Source organism: Oncorhynchus clarkii, chromosome 8, assembly GCF_045791955.1.
Source record: "Oncorhynchus clarkii lewisi isolate Uvic-CL-2024 chromosome 8, UVic_Ocla_1.0, whole genome shotgun sequence".
NCBI lineage: Eukaryota > Metazoa > Chordata > Actinopteri > Salmoniformes > Salmonidae > Oncorhynchus > Oncorhynchus clarkii.
The window spans coordinates 19,415,577-19,439,993 of NC_092154.1; the positions used below are offsets into that span (position 1 = coordinate 19,415,577).

General features: G+C 45.0%; 1 protein-coding gene across 2 annotated transcripts in view; it reads left to right on the forward strand.

Annotated features, from left to right (window-relative positions):
• The first annotated feature begins 1,213 nt into the window (after positions 1–1,213).
• LOC139415067 (laminin subunit alpha-4-like) overlaps positions 1,214–24,417 on the forward strand; it is a 34,166-nt gene continuing 10,962 nt past the window's right edge. The window contains exons 1-25 of one of the 2 annotated variants that reach the window (XM_071162831.1): positions 1,214–1,525; positions 6,675–6,776; positions 7,186–7,313; positions 7,433–7,513; positions 7,759–7,973; positions 11,219–11,319; positions 11,507–11,687; positions 12,183–12,266; positions 12,397–12,548; positions 15,151–15,261; positions 15,721–15,832; positions 16,129–16,293; positions 16,420–16,613; positions 18,452–18,568; positions 19,162–19,310; positions 19,659–19,800; positions 19,900–19,993; positions 20,094–20,210; positions 20,353–20,538; positions 20,747–20,886; positions 21,049–21,213; positions 21,997–22,142; positions 23,476–23,638; positions 23,864–23,997; positions 24,149–24,320. In XM_071162831.1, coding sequence (XP_071018932.1) covers positions 1,409–1,525; positions 6,675–6,776; positions 7,186–7,313; positions 7,433–7,513; positions 7,759–7,973; positions 11,219–11,319; positions 11,507–11,687; positions 12,183–12,266; positions 12,397–12,548; positions 15,151–15,261; positions 15,721–15,832; positions 16,129–16,293; positions 16,420–16,613; positions 18,452–18,568; positions 19,162–19,310; positions 19,659–19,800; positions 19,900–19,993; positions 20,094–20,210; positions 20,353–20,538; positions 20,747–20,886; positions 21,049–21,213; positions 21,997–22,142; positions 23,476–23,638; positions 23,864–23,997; positions 24,149–24,320 — 3,468 coding nt within the window. In that variant the 5' untranslated portion in view covers positions 1,214–1,408. Of the gene's footprint in view, positions 1,526–6,073; positions 6,127–6,674; positions 6,777–7,185; positions 7,314–7,432; positions 7,514–7,758; positions 7,974–11,218; positions 11,320–11,506; positions 11,688–12,182; positions 12,267–12,396; positions 12,549–15,150; positions 15,262–15,720; positions 15,833–16,128; positions 16,294–16,419; positions 16,614–18,451; positions 18,569–19,161; positions 19,311–19,658; positions 19,801–19,899; positions 19,994–20,093; positions 20,211–20,352; positions 20,539–20,746; positions 20,887–21,048; positions 21,214–21,996; positions 22,143–23,475; positions 23,639–23,863; positions 23,998–24,148; positions 24,321–24,417 lie in introns of those variants that run through there. The other variant, XM_071162830.1, reaches the window with a different exon arrangement.

The following is a 24,417-nucleotide window of genomic DNA, read 5'->3' on the forward strand; positions in this document are numbered from 1 at the left end:
GCCCTTTCCTCTTTCAGCATGACAATGCCCCTGTGCACAAAGCAAAATATTTTTGGGAGATCGGTGTGGAAGAATTTGACTGGCCTGCACAGAGCTATGACCTCAACCCCATTGAACACCTTATGGGATGAATTGGAACACCGACTGTGATCCAGGTCTAATCACCCAACATCAGTGCCCTACCTCACTAATGCTCTTGTGGCTGAATGCAAGCACGTCCCCACAGCCATGTTTTTTAACATCTAGTAGAAAGCTTTCCCAGAAGAGTAGAGGCTGATTTTGGAATGAGATGTTCGACGAGCAGTGTAGAACTTCCACATGGTCCAGTCAGGACCAATGGCACATAACTCAGACGCCACATTTGAAACGACTTACAACACACTCTTTATAGGCAGAGAGATGGAGAGAGAACAACATCACCCTGTCACAATCTAATGTCTGGCATGAGACGTCTCTTTATTGTCATGTGTTTCTGCATTGAACATTTCCGACACGAATAAAGCACATGCACCGACACGGACACCATACTTTGATCCTAGAGTACACAGCGTTGAACTTTGACAATACTTCCTTTGCCTGACTGAGTGCTACTTTCAGCCATAGTCACTGGCCTCCTTCCTGGTGGGGAAGCATCCTGACTAACATAGTTTTCATAAATGTATCACCTTCTTTGACAGTCTGACCTGTGTTTAGAAAAACAGAGGGGCAGCGCCAGCCAGGGAGGGGGATGGGGGAGAAGTGTGAAGAGGTGGGGTGGGGGGGGCAGCTTTTTGATCTTTTCAGAACTCAGGCTTATCCCGGCCCCTCTCTCTACCTGTACGACCAGAGGGGGGAGGGAGGGCTCTGAGAAGGGTTGGAGGTTGTGTCTGCTGCTCAGTCTGCTACCACAGTACCAAGGGTACCATGGAGGGACCCTGCAGACGGAGACAGCTGCTGACCAACAACACTCAATGTGACTCTGCCAGTCAGAGGGAGATATGCCACCTGGATGACTGCACTGTCTGCCTGTCTGAAATACACACTAGTCTAGTGCACCCCGTTGCTCTCTCATTTTTTCTCCCTTTTTATTGCTCCCCCCTCTCTCTCCTCTTCTCTCTCCCTCTCCAGACTTCTCATCTGAATGTGATTTATGATCAGGCTCTGGGGAGGCAGGTCCACTGGGGGAGGCATAGGCGGGAGTTGAAAGGAAAGGAGAGGAGGAAGTACACACTATTTGTTTTATAGGACTTGCGGCTGGACTGAGCTGGGGCTTGCACCGCAAGGTCGGACCAGTGGAAAAGTTAACCAACGGGTGCTGCAGAAAGAGGGAGAGAGAGAGCTGCCTGTGTTGCAGAAAGACTTCACTACAGGCAGGACAGTGAGACAGAGAGCGAGAGGGAGCAGCGCTCCACTGGACTTACACACAGACATGTCTGCTACTAAAGCTCTGCCCTGCCTCTGCCTTCTACTCTCCATCGTCCTCTCAGGGATCGTCTGCCCAGCGACTTCCATTGGTTTACATTGGGAACAGCAGTCTGTGATGAAAGTAAGACCAGACATTTCGTTTTTTCTCTGCTTGGCTGGTACAGGATGCACAGCAGGCGTCCAGTTCCTTATCACAGCTAAATACAGAGGACCTGTTGTTATTGCAAACTTTTCGACATCACTTTTTCCACATGACTGAATCAGACTGTCACATTGGATATTATGCCCATGAACTGTGCTGAATGCTTCTATAGCTAAACTCTAATGGGGTTAGATAGTCACTGCAAGAGAGGCAGGTTTGTAAGTCAGTCAGTATGCTTCTTAGATCTTTTTTGTGAAATGCTGGGGTGGTTTGGGTGTGAGAGGATCTTGCTGTGTGGATCTCTGTGGCAGCACTCTGGCCGCTCAGTGCTGCGTCTCAACCCTCTCTGTGTTCTGCCTGGCGTCGGGATGTTTGTGGAGGAGCTCCAGCCGAGACCCTGATGAGGGACATATCACTCTCCATTGGCCACCGGTGGAGCCCTAATGGAAACCAGCTGCCAAGTGTTGAGCAACACACATAGAGGGAACATAGCAAGCAGAAATGGCATGAGAAACAATACAGGACGTGCTGCTCACACATTTATAGTGGGTAGACTGAGCGCATGCAGATATTTCCTGTTTTGGGGCCAACGGGGGCCCAAAGAATGGGCATCTATCTTAGAGAGAGACCTTATATCTCAGGGACACACAGGCAAAACAATGTGCCCAGAGCAAGACTAATGTAAATGTGACACAAGCCTACTTTGCATTGTGTAAGAGGTCACAGAGAGTCACAGAACAATGAATTTAATAACTATATTTATTTTTTGTTTGCTAAATTTAAGGCTTTAGAGAGAATTTTGATGGGGTGGGGGGAAGGGTAGAGGGCAGGGAGCAGATCCCCCAGTGTCTAAATTTAAAATTGACGATCTTCCGCCTCTTGTGAAATTGTTTACTTCTTCTGTGTACATGAGCATTCTAATAGCAGAGACCCATATATAGAGGCCTCTCCACTGCAGACATATCGTCTCTGCTCTGTTATTGGATTATGACGAGATTCACATTACTAAGCCATACCCCTTTCCCATCCTCAGTATCTTCCGAGGAGTTCACCACTAAGTCAGAGAGTGAAGCCTTCACTAGGCCCAAAGTCAATAAACTATCTGCCTCTTATTGTGAGGAGTGGGTGCAGGCAGGGAGGGAGAGGGGGGCACCGGGTTTGTTGTTCCTATTTCAGAGAGAGAGAGAGTCTGCCACAGCCTCAGACCTGAGAAGATGTTGACTTTGGACTGAACTCTTGTTTGGAGCCAATTCTTGTTTTTCTGCCTGAGCTGAGACCCACCGTATTTATTTATCCCTGTCCCAGAGGCAGAGATAGAGCCAGACTCATGCTTAGTCTCATGTAGGCTAAATAACTTATAGCACTTCCGAACACATGATATGAACAGCTAATGATAAATGCATACTGGCAATTCCCCGATAACAGAGTGATGTTGAGATTCAGATTTGTCACTTTAAATTGTATGCCAACAAAAAATAACAATGATTGCAAAGTTAAACAAACCATTAAACTCTGTGCACAAGGAGTGTGAAATATCTGAGTCTCTGTTAACGTGGAATTTCCCTTAACATTTATTTGAGGTTCCACCTTTTAGAAGTGGAGCACAGTGACATAGTCTTTGGGACATGCTGCTGCACATGAAACAGAGAAAGGCTACACTACATGGTGAATGTCATCTTTGTTCTCTACGGCAGTGGGAGCACAGAGAAATAGTTCAGAAATAGCTCACTTTACAGAGGACATTCAGAGTGGACCAGAAGGCTACAGATGTGAATTGTTTCAATGTTCATGCCATTTGGGAGCGGATTAGAGCATTTACCATGCTGTAAAATATTCTTGAGGGGTTTGTTTTCTGTATCACAGGATTACTCCCTATACCCAGGGGAAACAGTACCAGGAAGTTGGGGTTTGGTGTTTTAATTAAATGGTATTCTGAACTAAAGGATATTTGAATGAGACTCATTCTGGTCCAAACGAACAGGAACTAATGTAGTTAGATATTACATGTGAAACGTCTGCTGTGTTATATACTTTACACTTCTTTTTTTTTTTGAATTTTACCCCTTTTTCTCCCCAATTTCGTAGTATCCAATTGTTGTAGTAGCTCCAATTGTTGTCTCATCGCTACAACTCCCGTACGGGCTCAGGAGAGACGAAGGTTGAAAGTCATGCGTCCTCCGATACACAACCAACCAAGCCGCTGCTTCTTTAACACAGCGCACATCCAACCCGGAAGCCAGCCGCACCAATGCGCCAGAGGAAACACCGTGCACCTGGACACCTTGGCTAGCGTACACTGCGCCCAGCCCGCCACAGGAGTCGCTGGTGCGCGATGAGACAAGGAAACCCCTACCGACCAAGCCCTCCCTAACCCGGGCGACGCTAGGCCAATTGTGCGTCGCCCCACGGACCTCCCGGTCGCGGCCGGTTACGACAGAGCCTGGGCGCGAACCCAGGAATCTGATGGCACAGCTGGCGCTGCAGTACAGCGCCCTTAACCACTGCGCCACCCGGGAGGCCCCTATACTTTACACTTCTAAAGTCTACATCCCAAATGGCACCCTATTCCCTGTTATACAGTATATAGTGTACTACTTTTGACCAGAGCCCTACTGTATTGACCCTGGTGGTCAAAAGTAGTTCACCATAGGGTAGTTAAATCAAATCACATTTTATTGGTCAAGTACACATATTTTGCAGATGTTATCGCAGGTGCAGCGAAATGCTAATGTTTTTCCTAGCTCAAACAGTGCAATAATTCAAAACAATACACACAAATCCAACAAACAAAATAATTAAGAAATATCAGAACGAGCAATATACATATGTATATGATGTTGTGTATAGACATTATGGACAGTATATGAATAGAAAAGGTGTGTACAGCAGTAGTTTAATAGGATGAGGCTTGGCTAGAATACAGTATATACATATGAAGAGGGTAAAAACAGTATGTAAACATTATTAAAGTGAGCAGTGTTCAATGACTATGTACAGGGTAGAGTACCGGGTGGTAGCCGGCCAGTAACAGTGACTAAGTTGCCTTCTAGGTGGTAGCGGGGTGAACAGGCCATGGCTCAGATGGCTGAGGTCATTGATGATCTTCTTGGGCTGTCTGTGATAACAGGTGCTGTAGATATCCTGGAGCGCAGGCAGTGTGGCCCCAATGATGCTTGGGCTGACCGCACCACCCTCTGGAGAGCCCTGCGGTTGCGGATAGTGCAAATGCCATACCAGGCAGTGATACAGCCTGACAGGATGCTCTCAATGGTGCATCTATAGAGGTTTGTGAGGGTCAGAGGGGCCAAGCCGAATTTCTTCAGCCTCTTGAGGTTAATGAGACGCTGTTCCTCCTTCTTCACCACACCGTTTGCATGGACCATTTCAGGTTGTCAGTGATGTGCACACCGAGGCTTTTCACCCTCTCCACTGCGGCCCTGTCGATGTGGATGGGGCGTGCTCGCTTTGCTGTCTCCTAGAGTCCATGATCAGTTCCTTCGTTTTGTTGACGTTGAGCGCCCCCTATATCGAAGAAGTTAAAGTCCCCGTCCACTAGGGGCACCGCCTCTGGATGAGTGTTTTCCTATTTGCTTATGGCGGAATACTGTTCATTGAGTGCGGTAGATAATGTGGTCTACAGCTTATCATGAGATACTTGAGACTTCCTTAAATATCGTGCACCAGCTGTTGTTTTTATATATGCATAGTCCCCGACCCCTTGTCTTACCAGACGCCGCTGTTCTATCCTGCCGATGCAGCGTATAACCAGCCAGCTGTACAGTATGTTGATAATTTAATACTAACATGTTACAGTTTTTAATGTCCTTGTAAAGGCTGTCGTCGGAAGGATGAGACCAAGGTGCAGCGTTCCTTGAGTTCCACATAATATTTATTGTTGAAGTGAAACTTTTAGACAAAACAAAACAATAAAGAAAACAACAACCGACCAGCTTCGTAGTGCAAACTACCTGGTCACAAACGAAGAACAAGATCCCACACAGCAGGAGGGAAAAAGCTGCCTAAGTATGATTCCCAATCCACACCTGGCCAAACATAAAGAAATAGAAAACATAGAAACATGAACATAGAATGCCCACCCAAATCACACCCTGACCAAACCAAAAATCGAGATATAAAAAGCTCTCTACGGTCGGGGCGTGACAGTCCTGTTGGTAGTTTAATCTTCCTCGTAGGTCGTTTATTTTATTTTCCAATGATTGCCAGTTGAACGGAAGCTACTCATGTTCTACTCCGGACCTCACGGCCTGCTACCGAATAAATCAAGGGGAATTATGCAGTTGTGTGAGATGTTTGAGATGTATTGGTGCCTGCCACTCTGGACACAACATACGTGTTCCATTGACTGGATGAAACAAGGGGGGAAAACACTGCACTCTTACAACAGGCCAATATGAACAGTAGTGTTGTAGGATCATAACCATCTTTGAATGGGGTGACTGAAGATCAAAGGGATCTGTGGAGGGGGAGTGAGGAGAGGTGTTGCTGAACTCTGATTTCACACTACATTGGGAAACTGCCTTACAGAACAAGTGGCAGAGTGAATTGGCCATGAGAGTTTTGTAAGTAACATTCTGTGAATGAGAGAACCATTATTAGCAGTATGCAAGTAATCCAATAATGTCAGAATTTTGTCTTAGTCACGTACTATGCTTTATTGTCACATATTAGAGTAGCTAAATAAGAGAGCACCTTTTTTTCATGACGGAACGTGAGTGTGTTTGATAAGAGATATTGTGAAAAGTAGGGGAACGTTGTATCCCATTGATGACGCACAACTTAATCCAGCCTTGCCAAAACGATTCCAGGTGCTCTACGTACTTTCTGAAATTGCTGTTTCAAGTTTTAATGTCACGTGCACAAGTACAGAGAAATGCCTTTCTTGCAAGCTCTAAACCTAACAGTGCAGTAATCAATAACAATTTAATACTCAAAATAACATAAGGTAGAATGATAAAGTGCCCCGCAAGCAACTTGGCATTAATGTCAGGAACCATATCACTGGTCAAATGTATTTCTAATCCTAGATCAGATTCAGGGGAAAACTGTTGTGTGTGAAACTGAGGTTGTACTCTGTTTTAAAGAGCTCGTTCATGTTCCCTCTCCCTAGGTGTGTGCAAAACTATATTTTCTCAGTAACCAGAAAAAATGCCTACCATGTAACTGCAAAGGCCATTCAGAAACATGTGAAGATATCACAGGTGTTTGTACAGTAAGTATGCCATCCATCCCATCTATTAATACTTATTATAAACTGGGTGGTTCGAGCCCTGAATGCTGATTGGCTGAAAGTTGTGGTAAATCAGTCCATTTACCGAAGGTATGACAAAACATTTCTTGTTACTGCTCTAATTACATTGGTAACCAGTTTATAATAGCAATAAGGTACCTCAGGGGTTTGTGGCATATGGCTAATATACCACGGCTAAGGGCTGTATCCAGGCACTCCTCATTGCGTCATGCATAAGAACATCCCTAAGCCGTGGTATATTGGCTATATACCACACCCCCTTGTGCCTTATTGTTAAATTACACCATGGGGAATACTTCTAGTCTCTAGATTACTATCTACTGTCATATCAGTAATATATTTCAACTATATTCCACTCTTTACCATGCAGTCATGTCAGGACCACACCACTGGGAATTTCTGTGAAATATGTGAGGATGGATACATGCCTGACGTTGCCAACCACGGACGTCACTCCTGCCAGCCGTGCGCCTGTCCCCTGTCCAGCCCCTCCAACAAGTAAGCTATAGCGTCCGTCCATCCAGACCCTACTGTTGTGCAGGCCGTGCAGAGAGAGGCCTGTGTGTTGGCGGGCAGAGCTCACTGACTGACATTCTTTCCGCTGTGTGTCTGGCCAGCTTTGCAGAGCACTGTGACAGAAGCAGTAACATCCTACGATGCAACTGCCAAGAGGGCTATGCTGGACATTACTGTGAGAGGTCAGTGCTGACAGAACCTTGGCCAACACCATGAGTTAACACCACCGTGGGAGCAATTACACTTATTATCCTAAATCGGCTCATATAGACACATGTAAAGCTCTTACAATTTCACTATTTATTTTTTCAGGGCCTGAACAATAAATATTTGGAAATGCTTTCATATAACAATGATGTTTCACTGTAAGTGAAGTCATTCTAAATCAAACAATTATTGGCAACCACCTTGCATCTTCCTCACCCAGATGTGCTCCAGGTTTCTATGGCAACCCCATGGTGATCGGTGACTCCTGTAAGAGTTGTGACTGTAATGGTAACTCGGACCCCAACCACATCTTCAATGAGTGCCACAATGTGACCGGCTTCTGTCAGAATTGCTGGGGGGACACGGCCGGAGCCAACTGTGAACGGTGTGCCCCAGGTTTCTACGGCGACGCCATCAGTGCCAAGAACTGCAGAGGTGCTTGCCAAGAGTACTGTTAGACATTACTTACCCTACTGAGGCCCTTTGCTCCAATAGGAGCTAAAGGGAATAAGTCAGGTTATAAGGGCACAAGGTGAGACCCAGATGCAGAAACAGGAGGCAGATGGTTTGAGTCTTTGATATTTATTATAATCCAAAACGGTAGGCAAGAGAATGGTCATGGACAGGCAAAAGGTCAAAACCAGTTCAGAGTCCAGGAGGTACAGAGTGGCAGGCAGGCTCAAGGTCAGGGCAGGCAGAATGGTCAGAGAGGCAGGTACAGAGTCCAGAAACAGGCAAGGGTCAAAACCGGGAGGACTAGCAAAAGAGACTATAAAAAGTAGGAGCACGGGAAAAACACGCTGGTTGACGAACTGGCATAGAGAGACCGGAAACACAGGGATAAATACACTGGGGAAAATAAGCAACACTTGGAGGGGGTGGAGACAATCACAAGGACAGGTGAAACAGATCAGGGCGTGACACAGGTCAACTTTACTGTCAATGTAGACTACCCATGGAAAAATATCCAAGGGAAAAATAGATATCAATTTGATGTCTGACAATAGTGAAGCTATATACAGTCATTTGCACAATTCTGGATTTGAAAGCTGCTTTGACGTTGCTCTTGGGGTTAAAGACTTACTATGGATTTGTCTTCAATAGAGCTTTAACAATTTCCCATTGTTTTGCTCATATAAGTCATAAGTCAATCACAAGGCTCAATCTGAAACAAAATACGGGGAGGTCTATTTTGTGTGTTTACACAGTTGGGCAGGCTGGGTAGTGAGAATTCCTGCCATGCTCTAATGACACAAGGCCTCAGAGACAGTACAGTACAATTCAGACAACCCTGGCCTGTGTATTATCTAATGCCATGTGCACATCCGTGTAAGAATAGTATCATGGAAAAGTGCTTCATGTTCACCAAATATTAACTTGTAGTTCAAATCAAATCTAATCAAATGTATTTATATAGCCCTTCTTACATCATCTGATATATCAAAGTGCTGTACAGAAACCCAGCCTAAAACCCCAAACAGCAAGCAATGCAGGTGTAGAAGCACGGTGGCTAGGAAAAACTCCCTAGAAAGGCCAAAACCTTGGAAGAAACCTAGAGAGGAACCAGGCTATGAGGGGTGGCCAGTCCTCTTCTGGCTGTGCCGAATGGAGATTATAACAGAACATTGCCAAGATGTTCAAATGTTCATAAATTACCAGCATGGTCAAATAATAATAATCACAGTAGTTGTCGAGGTTGCACCTCAGGAGTAAATGTCAGTTGGCTTTTCATAGCCGATCATAAAGAGTATCTCTACCGCTCCTGCTGTCTCTAGAGAGTTGAAAACAGCAGATCTGGGACAGGTAACACGTCCGGTGAACAGGTCAGGGTTCCATAGCCGCAGGCAGAACAGTTGAAACTGGAGCAGCAGCACGGCCAGATGGACTGGGGACAGCAAGGAGTCATCATGCCAGGTAGTCTTGAGGCATGGTCCTATGCCTCAGGTCCTCTGAGAGAGAGAAAGAAAGAGAGAAATGGAGAATTAGAGAGAGCATACTTAAATTCACACAGGACACCGGATAAGACAGGAGAAGTACTCCAGATATAACAGACTGACCCTAGCCCCCCGACATATAAACTACTGCAGCATAAATACTGGAGGCTGAGACAGGAGGGGTCAGGATACACTGTGGCCCCATCCGATGATGCCCCGGACAGGGCCAAACAGGCAGGATATAACCCCACCCACTTTGCCAAAGCACAGCCCCCACACCACTAGAGGGATATCTTCAACCACCAACTTACCATCCTGAGACAAGGCCGAGTGTAGCCCACAGAGATCTCCGTTATGGCACAACCCAAGGGGGGCGCCAACCCAGACAGGAAGATCACGTCAGTGACTCAACCCACTCAAGTGACACACCCCTCCTAGGGACGGCATGTAAGAGCACCAGTAAACCAGTGACTCAGCCCCTGTAATAGGGTTAGAGGCAGAGAATCCCAGTGGATTCAGTCAATCATATGACCTACTGAAGAGATGAGTCTTCAGTAAAGACTTAAAGGTTGAGACCGAGTCTACGTCTCTCACATGGGTAGGCAGACCATTCCATAAAAATGGAGCTCTATAGGAGAAAGCCCTGCCTCCAGCTGCTTGCTTAGAAATTCTAGGGACAATTAGGAGACCTGGGTCTTGTGACCGTAGCGTACGTGTAGGTATGTACAGCAGGACCAAATCGGAAAGATAGTTAGGAGCAAGCCCATGTAATGCTTTGTAGGTTAGCAGTAAAACCTTGAAAGCAGCCCTTGCCAGTGTAGGGAGGCTAGCACTCGAGTAATAATATCAAATTTGTTGGTTCTAGTAAGGATTCTAGCAGCTGTATTTATCACTAACTGAAGTTTATTTAGTCTAACAGGTAGCAGGAGTCTCCAGGTAGCAGGAGTCTAGTAGAGCATTGCAGTAGTCTAACCTAGAAGTAACAAAAGCATGGATTAATTTTTCTGCATAATTTTTGGACAGAAAGTTTCTGATTTTTGCAATGTTACGTGGATGGAAAAAAGCTGTCCTTGAAACAGTCTTGATATGTTCGTCAAAAGAGAGATCAGGGTCCAGAGTAACGCCGAGGTCCTTCACAGTTTTATTTGAGACGACTGTACAACCATTAAGATTAATTGTCAGATTCAACAGAAGATCTCTTTGTTTCTTGGGACCTAGAACAAGCATCTCGGTTTTGTCCGAGTTTAAAAGTAGAAAGTTTGCAGCCATCCACTTCCTTATGTCTGAAACACAGGCTTCTAGCGTGTGCAATTTTGGGGCTTCACCATGTTTCATTGAAATGTACAGCTGTGTGTCATCCGCATAGCAGTGAAAGTTAACATTATGTTTTCGAATGTCATCCCCAAGAGGTAAAATATATAGTGGAAACAATAGTGGTCCTAAACGGAACCTTGAGGAACACCAACATTTACAGTTGATTTGTCAGAGGACAAACCATTCACAGAGACAAACTGATATCATTCAGATAAATAAGATCTAAACAAGGCCAGAACTTGTCCGTGTAGACCAATTTGGGTCTACACGGACTGTTGCTGTTTGGATGAGATAAGTCCAGCTCTAACTCACTTGTAGAAAAGTATGAAGGATTTTCATTTGTATTTTAGGGCAGAAATAACCATTTTCATTGTGGCCATGTCATGCTTTTTTGACCCACTGTATTAACTATGAGTGTGTCCTGTGTTACAGTGTGTGAGTGTAGTAAGTGTGGGACAGCTTCGTGTGATGACAGGACAGGGACATGTCACTGTAAGCCTGGTGTCACCGGCCAACTCTGTGACCAATGTGAGGTGAGACGCTCAAGGGCCTTGTCAAGGAGACAGCCTTACAACCATGTGGTCACACAATAACACTGTTGGACAGATTTTCCTGACAACAGATATGCTCAGTAAAGCAGACAAAATAATTAAGGCTACTGTGAATAACAAAAATAACAACCAGATGTCTAACATACTGTATATCCATTGTGTACTTTAGAAGGGCCACACAGGTTTCAATAACTGCCAGGGCTGCCATAGTTGTGACTGCGGACCTGCCGGTCTCCGGCCCACCTGTCATCCTCTGACCCACAGCTGCCAGTGCAAACCAGGGGCCGGAGGCCGATACTGCGAGCGTTGCCTCCCAGACTACTGGAACTACGGCCCCTCAGGGTGTCAGAGTAAGTACTGTGTCTGTCTAATCTTGCGAACCACCCAGACCAGTTGGTCAAACATTAAGAACAGATAACATTATCTGTAGCTAGCAAGCCAGTCCACCATTCTCACACCCACTCATACATGATGTCTTGGAGGCATCTGCTGCGATCTAAAACACCGGGATCATCCGTACGCATCTGCACATGACCACAGACACTAACTGCAGCTGGCAGCCGACGTTCCTCTGACATCACCGCCCGCCCAGTCCTAATTTATCTGCCCAGCTGCCGGAACCATCATCCATTCCACAGCTTCACTATAGAGAACCAGAACCACACTACAGATGTGCAGCAGCACTCCTTCCCAGCCAAAAGACCCACCATGGGTTCCATTATATATTTGGTATTTGTACTCCGACTGACTCTCCTATGTCCGGATGATAAAGCCTTCAACTCAATAAATGGAACTCGACATGTAATCAACTATATGAAATGTGTATGTCTGTTTCTTCCATCCAGAATGTGACTGTGCTAGCAGCCACTGTGATATGCACACTGGGGAGTGCCTCCCTGAATCCACCACGGTCAACCTCTGCAACATCAGTAAGAGTGTCTAGTTAAACTGAAACATTCATTTTTATTATTATCTTAAACAACCCTTTGTGTTGGATTTTAACATGATGTGATGTTGGGGAAATTACACACAAATAATTTGTCTCCTCCCTACCACCAGGTTGTGATGAGTGTATCTGGCACCTGATTGGTGACCTGAGGCTGTCCAATAAGACCCTGGACCAGGTGAAGGTCAGTGTGTTGAACATCTCCACTGGGGCTGCAGCCAACGACAGGCTCAAGTACTACAACTACACCGCCCAACGTCTGAAGGTATAGTCCATTTTCAAATCAAATCAAATTTAATTTGTCTCATACACATGGTTAGCAGATGTTAATGCGAGTGTAGCGAAATGCTTGTGCTTCTAGTTCTGACCATGCAGTAATATCTAACAAGTAATCTAACCTAACAATTTCACAACAACTACCTTATACACAAAAGTGTAAAGGAATGAATAAGAATACGTACATAATAATATATGAATGAGCGATGGCCGGACGGCATAGGCAAGATGCAGTAGGTGGTATACGCTGTCTGTGTGGGTGGACCATTTCAGTTTGTCCGTGATGTGTATGCCGAGGAACTTAAAACTTTCCACCTTCTCCACTACTGTCCTATCGATGTGGATAGGGGGCTGCTCCCTTTGCTGTTTTCTGAAGTCCCCAATCATCTCCTTTGTCTTGTTGACATTGAGTGTGAGGTTATTTTCCTGACACCACACTCCACACTCCCTCACCTCCTCCCTGTAGGCCGTCTCGTCGTTGTTGTTAATCAAGCCTACCACTATAGTGTCGTCTGCGAACTTGATGATTGAGTTGGAGGCATGCATGGCCATGCAGTCATGGGTGAACAGGGAGTACAAGGTGAGGGCTGAGAACGCACCCTTGTGGGGCCCCAGTGTTGAGGATCAGCGGGGTGGAGATGTTGTTTCCTACCCTCACCACCTGGGGGCGGCCCGTCAGGAAGTCCAGGACCCAGTTGCACAGAGCGGGGTTGAGACCTTGTTTTAGTGTTGGTCAGGACGTGAGCTGGGTGGGCATTCTATGTTGTGTGTCTGGTTTGTCTATTTCTATGTTTGGTCTGAGATGGTTCTCAATCAGAGGCAGGTGTTAGTCATTGTCTCTGATTGGGAACCATATTTAGGTAGCCTGTTTTGTGTTTGGTTTTGTGGGTGGTTGTTTCCTGTCTTTGTGTTTTCTGCACCAGAGAGGGCTGTTTCGGTTTTCACGTTTATTGTATTGTATTCCTGTTCATGTTTGAGTTACCTTATTAAATTACCATGAACTATAACCACGCTGCGTTTTGGTCCGCCTCTCCTTCCCAGGAAGAATGTCTTTACAGAGTGCTACGGGGCGGTAGTCGTTTAGCTCAGTTACCTTTGCTTTCTTGGGAACAGGAACAATGGTGGCCCTCTTGAAGCATGTGGGACCAGCAGACTGGGTTAAAGATTGATTGAATATGTCCGTAAACACACCAGCCAGCTGGTCTGCACATGCTCTGAGGACGCAGCTGGGGATGCCTTCTGGGCCGGCAGCCTTGCGAGGGTTAACACGTCTAAATGTTTTACTCATGTTGGCTGCAGTGAAGGAGAGCCTGCAGGTTTTGGTAGCGGGCTGTGTCAGTGGCACTGTGTTGTCCTCAAAGCGAGCAAAGAAGTTGTTTAGTTTGCCTGGGAGCAAGACATCGTGGTCCGCGATGGGCTGGTTTTCCTTTTGTAGTCCATGATTGACTGTAGACCCTGCCACATACCTCTCGTGTCTGAGCCGTTGAATTGCGACTACTTTGTCTCTATACTGACACTTAGCTTGTTTGATTGCCTTGCGGAGGGAATAGCTACACTGTTTGTATTCGGTCATGTTTCCGGTCACCTTGCCCTGATTAAAAGCAGTGGTTCGCGCTTTCATTTTTGCGCGGATGCTGCCATCAATCCACGGCTTCTGGTTGGGGAATGTTTTAATGGACGCTGTGGGTACAACATCACCGATGCACTTGCTAACTTAACTCGCTCACCAAATCAGCGTATTCATCAATGTTATTGTCCGACGCTATGCAGAACATATCCCAGTTCACGTGACCGAAGCAATCTTGAAGAGTGGAATCCGATTGTTCGGACCAGCGATGAACAGACCTGAGCACAGGCGCTTCCTGTTTTAGTTTCTGTCTGTAGGCTGGGAGCAACAAAAATGAGTTGTGGTCAGATTTCCCAAAAGGAGGGTGGGGAAGGGCTTTATATGCGTTGCTGAAGTTAGAATAACAACGATCCAGGGTTTTGCCAGCCCAGGTCACGCATTAGATATGCTGATAAAATTTAGGGAGCCTTGTTTTCAGATTAGCCTTGTTTAAATCCCCAGCTACAATAAATGCAGCCTTAGGATATGTGGTTTCTAGTTTACATAGAGTCAAAACAAGTTCTTTCAGGGCCGTCGACGTGTCTGATTGGGGCGGGATATACACGACTGTGATTATGATCGAAGAGAATTCTCTTGGTAGATAATGCGGTCGGCATTTGATTGTAAGGAATTCTAGGTCAGGTGAACAAAAGAACTTGAGTTCCTGTATGTTGTTATGTTCACACCACGTACAGCCTTTCTCTCTGCTCAGGCTGATATAGTTGGGACTCAAGATGTTTATACACACCTATATTGTCAGTTCATTTTGATTTAAACAAGACAAATAAGCAGCTCAACTAGCAGAGTTTTTCTAAAAATAAAGTTTGGCATATATCATACACCAACCAACCAACTAACCAGCCTTTCTAACAACCATTGTACTGTGTGAATCACATCATTTTCTTCTCACAATCCTAACATAAATTTACTGTATTGTAATAGTATTGTGTAAGTGTATCCCATTACCCCTATGTTTTGTTTCCAGACACAGTTTGTGAACTGGAGGAATAAGTCAGCTCTGATGAGGACCCAGACTGGGCAGCTGGAGGAGGCCAGCGCTGTTCTACTCTTAGACATGAACCATCTTGCAGAGACGGTAAGAGGACACCTTCATCACTCATCTAACTCACTCACACTCCTCCTCCTTCCTCCTTTCATAGTTGACATTGCTCTGGAGGTGAAATAATGTCCAAATACAAAAACCAACATGGAGTTAATTCATACTAACTCAAATGTTTTTGTTGCATGCTTCGTAAACAACTAGTGTAGACTAAAAATGTTAACTATTTAGCAGTCTTCTGGCTTGGGGGTAGAAGCTGTTCAGGGTCCTGTTGGTTCCAGAACCAAATCTCCCACTACTCGATTTAACATTTTAATGTTAACGTCTGTCACGAGAGACTAAGGTTATACAGTTCAGTTATCTCTGAGCCATCAATTCTGTTTTAGTTGAGCTTGTAGTGGTGGTGTCCAGAATGTGTCATTGATTTTTGTGTTCTGTGGTGTTTTTCATGTCTTGACTATGTAATTGATCTGTGTGGTGTTTGCTGTGGGCCAGGAGAGTGTAGTGAAGTCCTTGGGGGACAGAGTGGATGACGACACACTACAGAGCTTCACTCTGGCTGATGAGCTGACAACTAACCTTACCGCCCTCAAAGTGCTAATTAAAGGTATTGTTAAGCCTGCTAAAGATACACTGCTATGCCTCTCTGAGCACGGTACACCTCCCCATTATTCATAATGCTTCTAGGTAAGTTATAAATGTTGATATGACATCCAATTACTTTTTAAGCCCGCCTTGCCTTAAGATTTAAATCCAAATCACCTTTGCTGTATTTCCTACTGCCATCCATTGATCAGCACTTGTTTATGAGGGTGCTTTTGGTAATGGAGCCTCTGCCATGTCCCATAGCCATATCCCAGCCTTCCTTCCCCCTGTGCTCTGTGTCGTGTCTGTGTCTCACAGAGATGATCAGTGACTGGAAGCTGTACAGTGTCCATCAGGATCTGGACCCAGAGATCATCATTCAAAAGACAGCTGTTGCCGAGGGCATGGTGGCCTGGATGAAGAAACTGGACCTTTCCCCACAAGAGCCCATCGCCACCGATGAGTCAACCGAGGCCCACGACCGTGAGAAAAAACACACACACTCACACATAGACACATCTACACAAAGAAACACACATGCGTGTTATAATGGAGAGGTAGAGACAAGCTTTGTGGTCTTGTGTATTTACAAATGTTTGTGTTGTCCAGTCCTTAGACGCATGCGTCAGCTGGAGAAGAAGCTGATCAGTACAGACAGCCGCGTGGCCCCGGTACGGGAGGTGCTCTCCCGCTTCACCAACAAGCTCTCTGAGGCCCAGGAGATCCTCCAGAAGGCTGCCAACACTGTCCAGGAGACGGAAGACATGAACAAAGCCAACACCGTCAAATTCCAGAAGAGTGAGGTAACTTCCCACGACCCCGGGGTCAGCTTGGACCAGAGCGTGCCGTCTGGAGCCTCTCTCCTCCTGCCTCCCCAAATGCCTCTAGCCGACTGACTGGCTGCCTGACTGACTTTATGCCTTCCCTACTGGCTGCCCGACTCCTTGGCTCTCTGCTTGCCTGACTCCCTGTATCTCTGCTTGCCTGACTCCCTGGCTCCCTGTGTTTGTCAGCATGGTTTCGTTACCACAGCTCACTCTGATCGCTAGTCACTTAAACAATGCCACTTTAAATAATGCCATTTTAATAATGTTTACATGTCTTACATTACTCATATCATATGTATATACTGTATTTTATACCATCTATTGCACCTTGCCGATGCCGCTCGGCCATCGCTCATCCATATATTTATATGTACATATTCTCATTCACCCCTTTTTGATTTGTGTGCATTAGGTAGTTGTTGGGGAATTGAAAGGTTACTTGTTAGATATTACTGCACTGTCGGAACCAGAAGCACAAGCATTTCGATTCACCCGCATTAACATCTGCTAACCATGTGTATGTGACCAATAACAATTGATTTGATTTGATAGCGCCCAGCTAAAGAGATCAGTGCAGCTCCAGCCTGCTCTGAGGTGCATAAGTGCCATTTGCCTTTATCTTCCCTCTGACTGTTGCAGGAATTCAGCTTGACTTTATCACTGGAAAGCAACAGTTCATCTCCTTCCAAGGAATAGACCAGATATTCCCTCTCTGCCATACAGTATGGGGATTGTAGTTGTTCCCAACATCTGCCAGAGAACTCAGTTACCCATGGTATTTAGTAGTAGAGAACAATAAGACAGAAACAGCTGTTAGGGATTGTTAGGAGGCACAAAGTGGGGGGTAGATACATTATTGTACAACACAAGCGTAACCCCATAGCCCATATAAAGAGGATATGCCCCTTAGAGTTGAATGCCCACAGCTACTTGAATGTGTACAGTCATTTTGTACAGCTCCTTAACGTTTCCTCCGTCTGAGGCATGAGGCTGGTTAGACAACTGAAAGATTTTAAATAATATATCCAAAATACAATACAACAGGCCTGTTGTTCCTATTCATTATGGTGTGAAATCCTGAGGGATTGTGATTCTAATTTATACCAGAGACTGGCCCTGTTGTCATGTACAAATTGACATTATGGGCCTATTGTGGTTGTGCTGTAGTGAAGGCTGGAGCTGGGAGCAACCAGCTGTTGCAGTGAAGGCTGGAGCTAGGAGCAACCAGCTGCTGCAGTGAAAGCTGGAGTGAGGAGCAACCAGCTGCTGCAGTGAAGGCTGATGCGAGGAGCAACCAGCTGCTGCAGTGAAGGCTGGAGATAGGACAACCAGCTGGTGCAGGGCTGTATGTGTGTGTTATCTCCTTGATCTGGGCCTCGGCTTCAAATCTATTCCGTGAATGGTGTACTGTCCAAACAGGAGGCAGACCATAATCTGGGGCTCGTCCTTCCCATAAACAGATTAGTCAACACAAGTCGTGGCAGGAGAAACACAGCCAGGGTTACTATGGGGGAAAGCGAATGTTACTGTACCATACTCATAACTGCTGTCAACACATATCTCTCTCTTGCCTCTTTAGGGCAAAATACAAGTTGTTAAAGGGTGTTCTATGAATTAAATGTTGATGTTCTGCATCGATTAGGCTTGCAGCTTTCATTTGACATTTGAAATTATTCTACCTATGATTTATGTACTTTTATGATACAAGTGTTCATATGGGAGAGATACATAACCTGTACTCTCTACACAATGTATATTCTCGGATCTCTACAGTAGTCAGAGTATTCACTAAACCTGTCCACTCTCTCTCCCAGGCCAAGCAGCAGCAACTGATAGAGAACTACGAAGCTGTGAATGACACCTTGCAGATGGCTAAAGACCTTATCATGGACACTGAAAATACTGTGGCCGAGATGCATCTCCTGGTGCAGGTAAGGCCTGTTCTCGGCCTGTATACTCTTAGGAAAAAGGCTTCCAAAAGGGTTCTTCGGCTGTCCCCATAGGATAACCTTTTTTGGTTCTAGGTAGAACCCTTTTGGGTTCCTTTTAGAATCCTCTGTGGAAATGGTTCTACATGGAACACAAAAGTATTCTACCTGTAACCAAAAAGGGTTCTTCAAAGGGTTCTCCTATGAGGACAGCCGAAGAACACTTTTAGGTTCTAGATAGAAAAAAAAGGCTAAGAGTGTACACACCATAGTCACTATTAACCTGCTATGCCTGAAAGCTTTGTGTTTTGGACCCCCTCAATGAGGTCGTCATGTAATGTTTCAGTTCATGTGTTGAATATGGACTGACAGGGAGAGTCCCATGTACTGGTCTATGCAATCCATAACAAATTTAACAGGCAGACAAAATGAGAGACTCATTTTTGGAATTGATTGGGATCGAAAAAGCCACTGCTTCTTTGAACAATTCCCCTTTAAGTCAATTGCCTCTCTATTGGGTTACTCAGTAGGGAAATATAATAATTCAGAGGTAATATTGTTAGTTAAGTCCTGGAATGGGGTCTTTGTCTGTGTAGAACGTGACTGAATACCACGCTGCGATCGACGGCGCCAGCAATGGGCTGCAGGAGAAGACTGAGGTGCTGCCCCTGACAGACAGAGACCTGGTCCTGAGAGCCCAGGACCACGCAGAGGACCTCCAGGGTCAAGCGGAGGAGCTGGAGTAGTGAGCAGTAGCGATGTTACATAGTAGTGATCTAATCATTGCATCACTCTAAACACTCCTCCCTAGTCCATTATAAATGCACATCACATTGTAGAACCAACTACTAAGTACGACTACACTTGAATATCCTCTACTCCATGATAATGGACACCACATTCAAGATACAAAATCCCCACTGAACATGTTTATCCAACACGGGATAAAAGCACCATTGAAAGGCCACCCTTTAATGTACAGTAGTAGCACCAGTTAAAAGTAGGCCAGCACTTCAGCTATGTTCCCTATCCTCAATGCTTTACAAACATTCTAACCAGACATTGATTTTGTGGGTTGTTTCTTTTCACCTAGTAATCTGAAACGCAGTGATGCCAACGGCTTCGTGCAGAAGGCTCTGGTTACAGCCAATGTGTATAACAACATAGTCCAGTACATCGAAGAGGCCAACATCACTGGACTGACAACAATGGATTTAGCAACAAGAGCTGAGGATGTAGGTTGTCTGAAATCCGCAATTAGCTACATATCATATATTTAGGCTACTGTACAGTGATTTTCGCTTGGTAACCTAAAACTGTGCTGTCTATGTCAGGCCAGCGATGGGATCAACACCCAGCTGGGGTTTCTGAAGACCCAGAGTGAGAATGTCTTCAAGGAATCTGTTTCATTGCGCTCTGAGCATTTCGGTATAACACATTTTCTGGTTCAGCACTGTTTGATTATTGTTAGAGACTAGCTTGTACAGGTTATCCTCAGTGATGATGCATGTGTGAATTATCTCCACAGAGGTTGAAGCTGAGGTTCTGGACAAGATGAAATACATTGAGGAGACCAAGGAGACCATGGGGGATTACACCAAAAAACTAGCGGTAGTACTGAAAGATATCAAGGGAATTGAGCCAGGTAAAACACATTATTTTTCTGGCCCGTAGCCTATCTATGGTCTCTGACATACACATCATTGTATTCACTTCCCTTCCAAGGTTGCTCTCATCTCTTTAGTGAATTTTTTTTGTTTGTTCTGAATTCCACTCTGACCTTCCAGGCAGAACCACCAAGCGTCTGGAGCTCACCGAGGAGGTGGCTGAAGGCACCCTGAACCGGTCAGTGGAGGTCCTGCAGACCATCACCCCCATCCACGAGAAGGTGGAGGAGTGGGCCACCAACATGAAGAACCAAGATTACTCTGCTGCAGCCTTTGACCACGCTGTAGTCTCTGCTGGGGAAGCAGGTACAGTACACCCATACAGACAACAGCATTTCAATCCTCAACAGAGAAGACTTCATGACTAAGCATTACACTGAAACTAGTAAGTGTAAAACTGAACAGAGATTCTTAGAAAAAAATGCTCTGTGGTTGTGGTGGCTCAATAGAAAAAAGTAGTTGAATTATTGTTGTAAATTGTCATCTTCCTCTCCATCTATGGTGGTGTTTTTAGTGGAGAACCTGTCTGAGCTGGTCCCTGAACTGCTGGATAAGCTGCGTGTGGTGGAGGAGAAGAACCAAGTGAACAATGTGACCACTAACATCATGAGGATCAGAGAGCTCATTGCACAGGCCAGGAGTGTGGCCAAGAAGGTCAATATTATCATCTTAACAATCACTATATCACAACCGAAATGTACTTTCATCCACCTATGATGAGTAAAATTATATTTAGTCTCACGTTACTATAATCCCAAGTCTTGTTCATAATCAAGGTCGTATGACATGGATATATCATGTTTTGTCACACCATAGGTCCAAGTGTCCATGAAGTTCAACGGTCAGTCATCAGTTCAGGTGCAGCCCCACACCAACCTTGAGGACCTGAAGACAGTGACCACCATCAGCCTGTTCATCAGGGTGGACCCAGATAAGGACCCTATCGAGGACCGCTTCATCTTCTATCTGGGAGACAGAAACGTGAGGATGCTTGGGGGAGAGGAGGGACAGGGAGCAGGGCTGGTGCTGGGTTCAGCAGCTTGGCTCTTCTATAAAGCAGATATGTTTGTCCTGTATAGCCAACTCATGCTGTTGTGATGTCACTACCATGGGAGTTTGCCATACAGCATAAACACATCTGGGATCAGGATAGCAGCATAGAACACAATGGCTCCTGTGATCTGACTGAGGCATTGTTCTGTTGTGTGCAAGAAGTGGGTGGGTGGGAGGAGAGGGGTGCAGAATGACCCAGATCTGCTATTGAAACTTCCCAGACTTGGACCCTGAGGACAGCCTGAGATGAAAGGGAGAGCAGCTTGTGTGCAGATGAATGGTTTGTTGTCATTATGTGAGCAGGAGATGCCTTTGAAAGCAGACGGTTGCCATTTTTGAAAGGTGTCCAGGAAACCCCTGTTAACAATAGTGTGTGCCACTGCCTTCAAAGTCGGGGATCCTTTACATAAATGGCGTTAACCCCCACCCATAGGGGCTTATTGACAGCAGGGCAGATCTCTCCTCTCTGGGGCTCTCTGTTCTCATTAACGATGCTGCTTACCCTGGTGAATCTGCCACTGCTGTAAATTAGGCAGTGGTGTTTCCTTAGAAATGGCACTCTCAGTGACCATTCGTTGGTTTTATGAAACCAAAGATTTGAATGCTTTGCTTTTCCTGAAAAGAGCACAGGCAGGGATTCCATATTACAGTACATGCATTATATGTTGTATAAAACCTGTAACCTTGGTTTTTGTCCTATATATCATGTAGGGTAGGAAGGACTACATGGGTCTGGCAATCAAGAATGACAACCTGGTGTACGTCTACAACCTGGGACAGGAAGATGTCGAGATCCCACTTGGTTCAAAGCCTGTCAGCCAATGGCCTCCAGTCTTCAACCTCATCAAAGTGGAGAGGTACAGTAGAGTATTTCCTAAGAAACAGATCCACACAGATTGACTCTCATATTCTGGAAGCAGATCAGTTAATGCTTGATAGACAAGACTTCTGTCGTGTCTGCTGTCAGGCCATACATGTTTGGCATCATGACTGACAACCAATGACAAAGGACTTGGCTAAAGCACATACAGTACAGACAGAGCTGGAAAAAGTACTGAATTGTCATACTTGAATAAAAATAAAGATACCTTAATATAAAATGACTCAAGTAAAAGTGAAAGTCACCCAGTAAAATACTACTTGAGTAAAAGTCTAAAAGTATCTGGTATTAAATGTACTTAAGTACAGTGGTGGAAAAATAACTCAACTATCATACTTGAGTAAAAGTAAATGCTATACATCAAATTCCTTATATTAAGCAAACCAAACGACACGATTTCCTTATTATTATTATTATTATTATTATTATTATATTTTTTTGAAAGCCAGGGGCACACTCCACCACTCAGACATAATACAAATTCTTAGTTTGTAAATTAAGTGACTCTGCCAGATCAGAGGCAGTAGGGATGACCAGGGACGTTCTCTTGATAAGTCTGTGAATTGGACCATTTTCCTGTACTGCTAATGTAACGTTTGTCGTCCTCGTCTGAGGAGTATGAAGGATCGGAGGACCAATGCACAGCATGGTACGTGTTCATGATGAACTTATTAAACACAGAACACTATAACAACAAAGAGAATGACACGAAATGAAACAGTCCTGTCTGATGACATACACAAAGACATAAAACAATCACCCACGAAACACAGGTGGGAAAAGGCTGCCTAAGTATGATTCTCAATCAGAGACAACTAATGACACCTGCCTCTGATTGAGAACCATACCAGGCCAAACGCAAAACACAACATAGAAAAACAAACATAGACAACCCACCCCAACTCACGCCCTGACCAACCTAAAACAAAGACATAACAAAATAACTAAGGTCAGAACGTGACAGCTAAGCGTTCAAATTGTAATGAGTACTTTTGGGTGTATGTATGGAGTTAGAAAGTACATTATTTTCTTTAGGAATGTAGTGAAGTAAAAGTAAAGTTGTCAAAAATTGTAAATAGTAAAGTACAGATACCCCCAAAAACTACTTAAGTAGTATTTTTACTTATGTACTTTACACCACTGAGTACAGATCTGCGACCAGGCTAAAGGTCGTCCATCCATTCACACAGTCAATACATCTGTCTAGTCTAACTACTCACAGGGAGCTAGGAGGCTGATCTGCCCATGCAGGAGGTAATGGTGTTGATGTGACTGATTATTCACGCTGCTTTGTGTCTCTATTTTGACAGGTTGGGCAGACATGGCAAAGTGTTCTTGACCGTACCCAGTCAGACAGCCACAGACGAGCAGAAATTCATCCAGAAGGGAGAGGCCTTTGGCACCGACTCCCTGTTCGACCTGGATCCTGAAGACACTGTCTTCTTTGTGGGTGGCGTCCCCGCTGATGTCAGGGTACAGTATTACTTTCTAACAGGATATGACACCAGCCTCTGATCAGAGTTCTGAGGCATTGGCGAATGCATAGCAGACCGTTTTCATCAAACAGTGTTGATGTAACCTGTACTTCACACAAGACCCATTGACACAGCATGATTGAATCAGTATTGCAATGATTCTGTATTTACGCTTCCCTTCCAAGATAAGATTCTGAATGTTGTTTAGTTGTTTTTCTTGTAGCTTCCACCTGCACTCAGCCTAGCTCCTTTTGTGGGCTGCATCGAGTTGGCCTCTTTGAATAACGATGTCATCAGTATGTACAATTTCAAACAGACCCACAAGATGGATGTAGTTGCTTCAACACCTTGTCCCAGGTATGATATACTGCATCTTGTCCAAACATTTTTGTTGGGAACTTTCGATATTACCTCTGCCTTTAAAGAGTCCACGTCTACATCTGAGGCTTGTTCAGACAAGCCACTTAATGTTGACTTAAATCGAACATTGTTTTCTTTGCCCTATCAGGTATAAGCTGGCATTCTCACAAAGTCGTATCGCCAGCTACCTGTTTGACGGAACTGGATATGCCCTCATCAACAACATGGAGAGGAGGGGTAAATTTGGCATCGTCACCCGGTTTGACATTGCTGTTCGGACAGTGGCAAACAACGGCATCCTGTTACTCATGGTCAATGGGGTAAATATAGCAACAAAAATGTCACCTTTATATTTGACCAAGCAACACAGTCAGTCCGTGATGCAATGTTATGCCTTGTAATACTTCAGAGAGCATA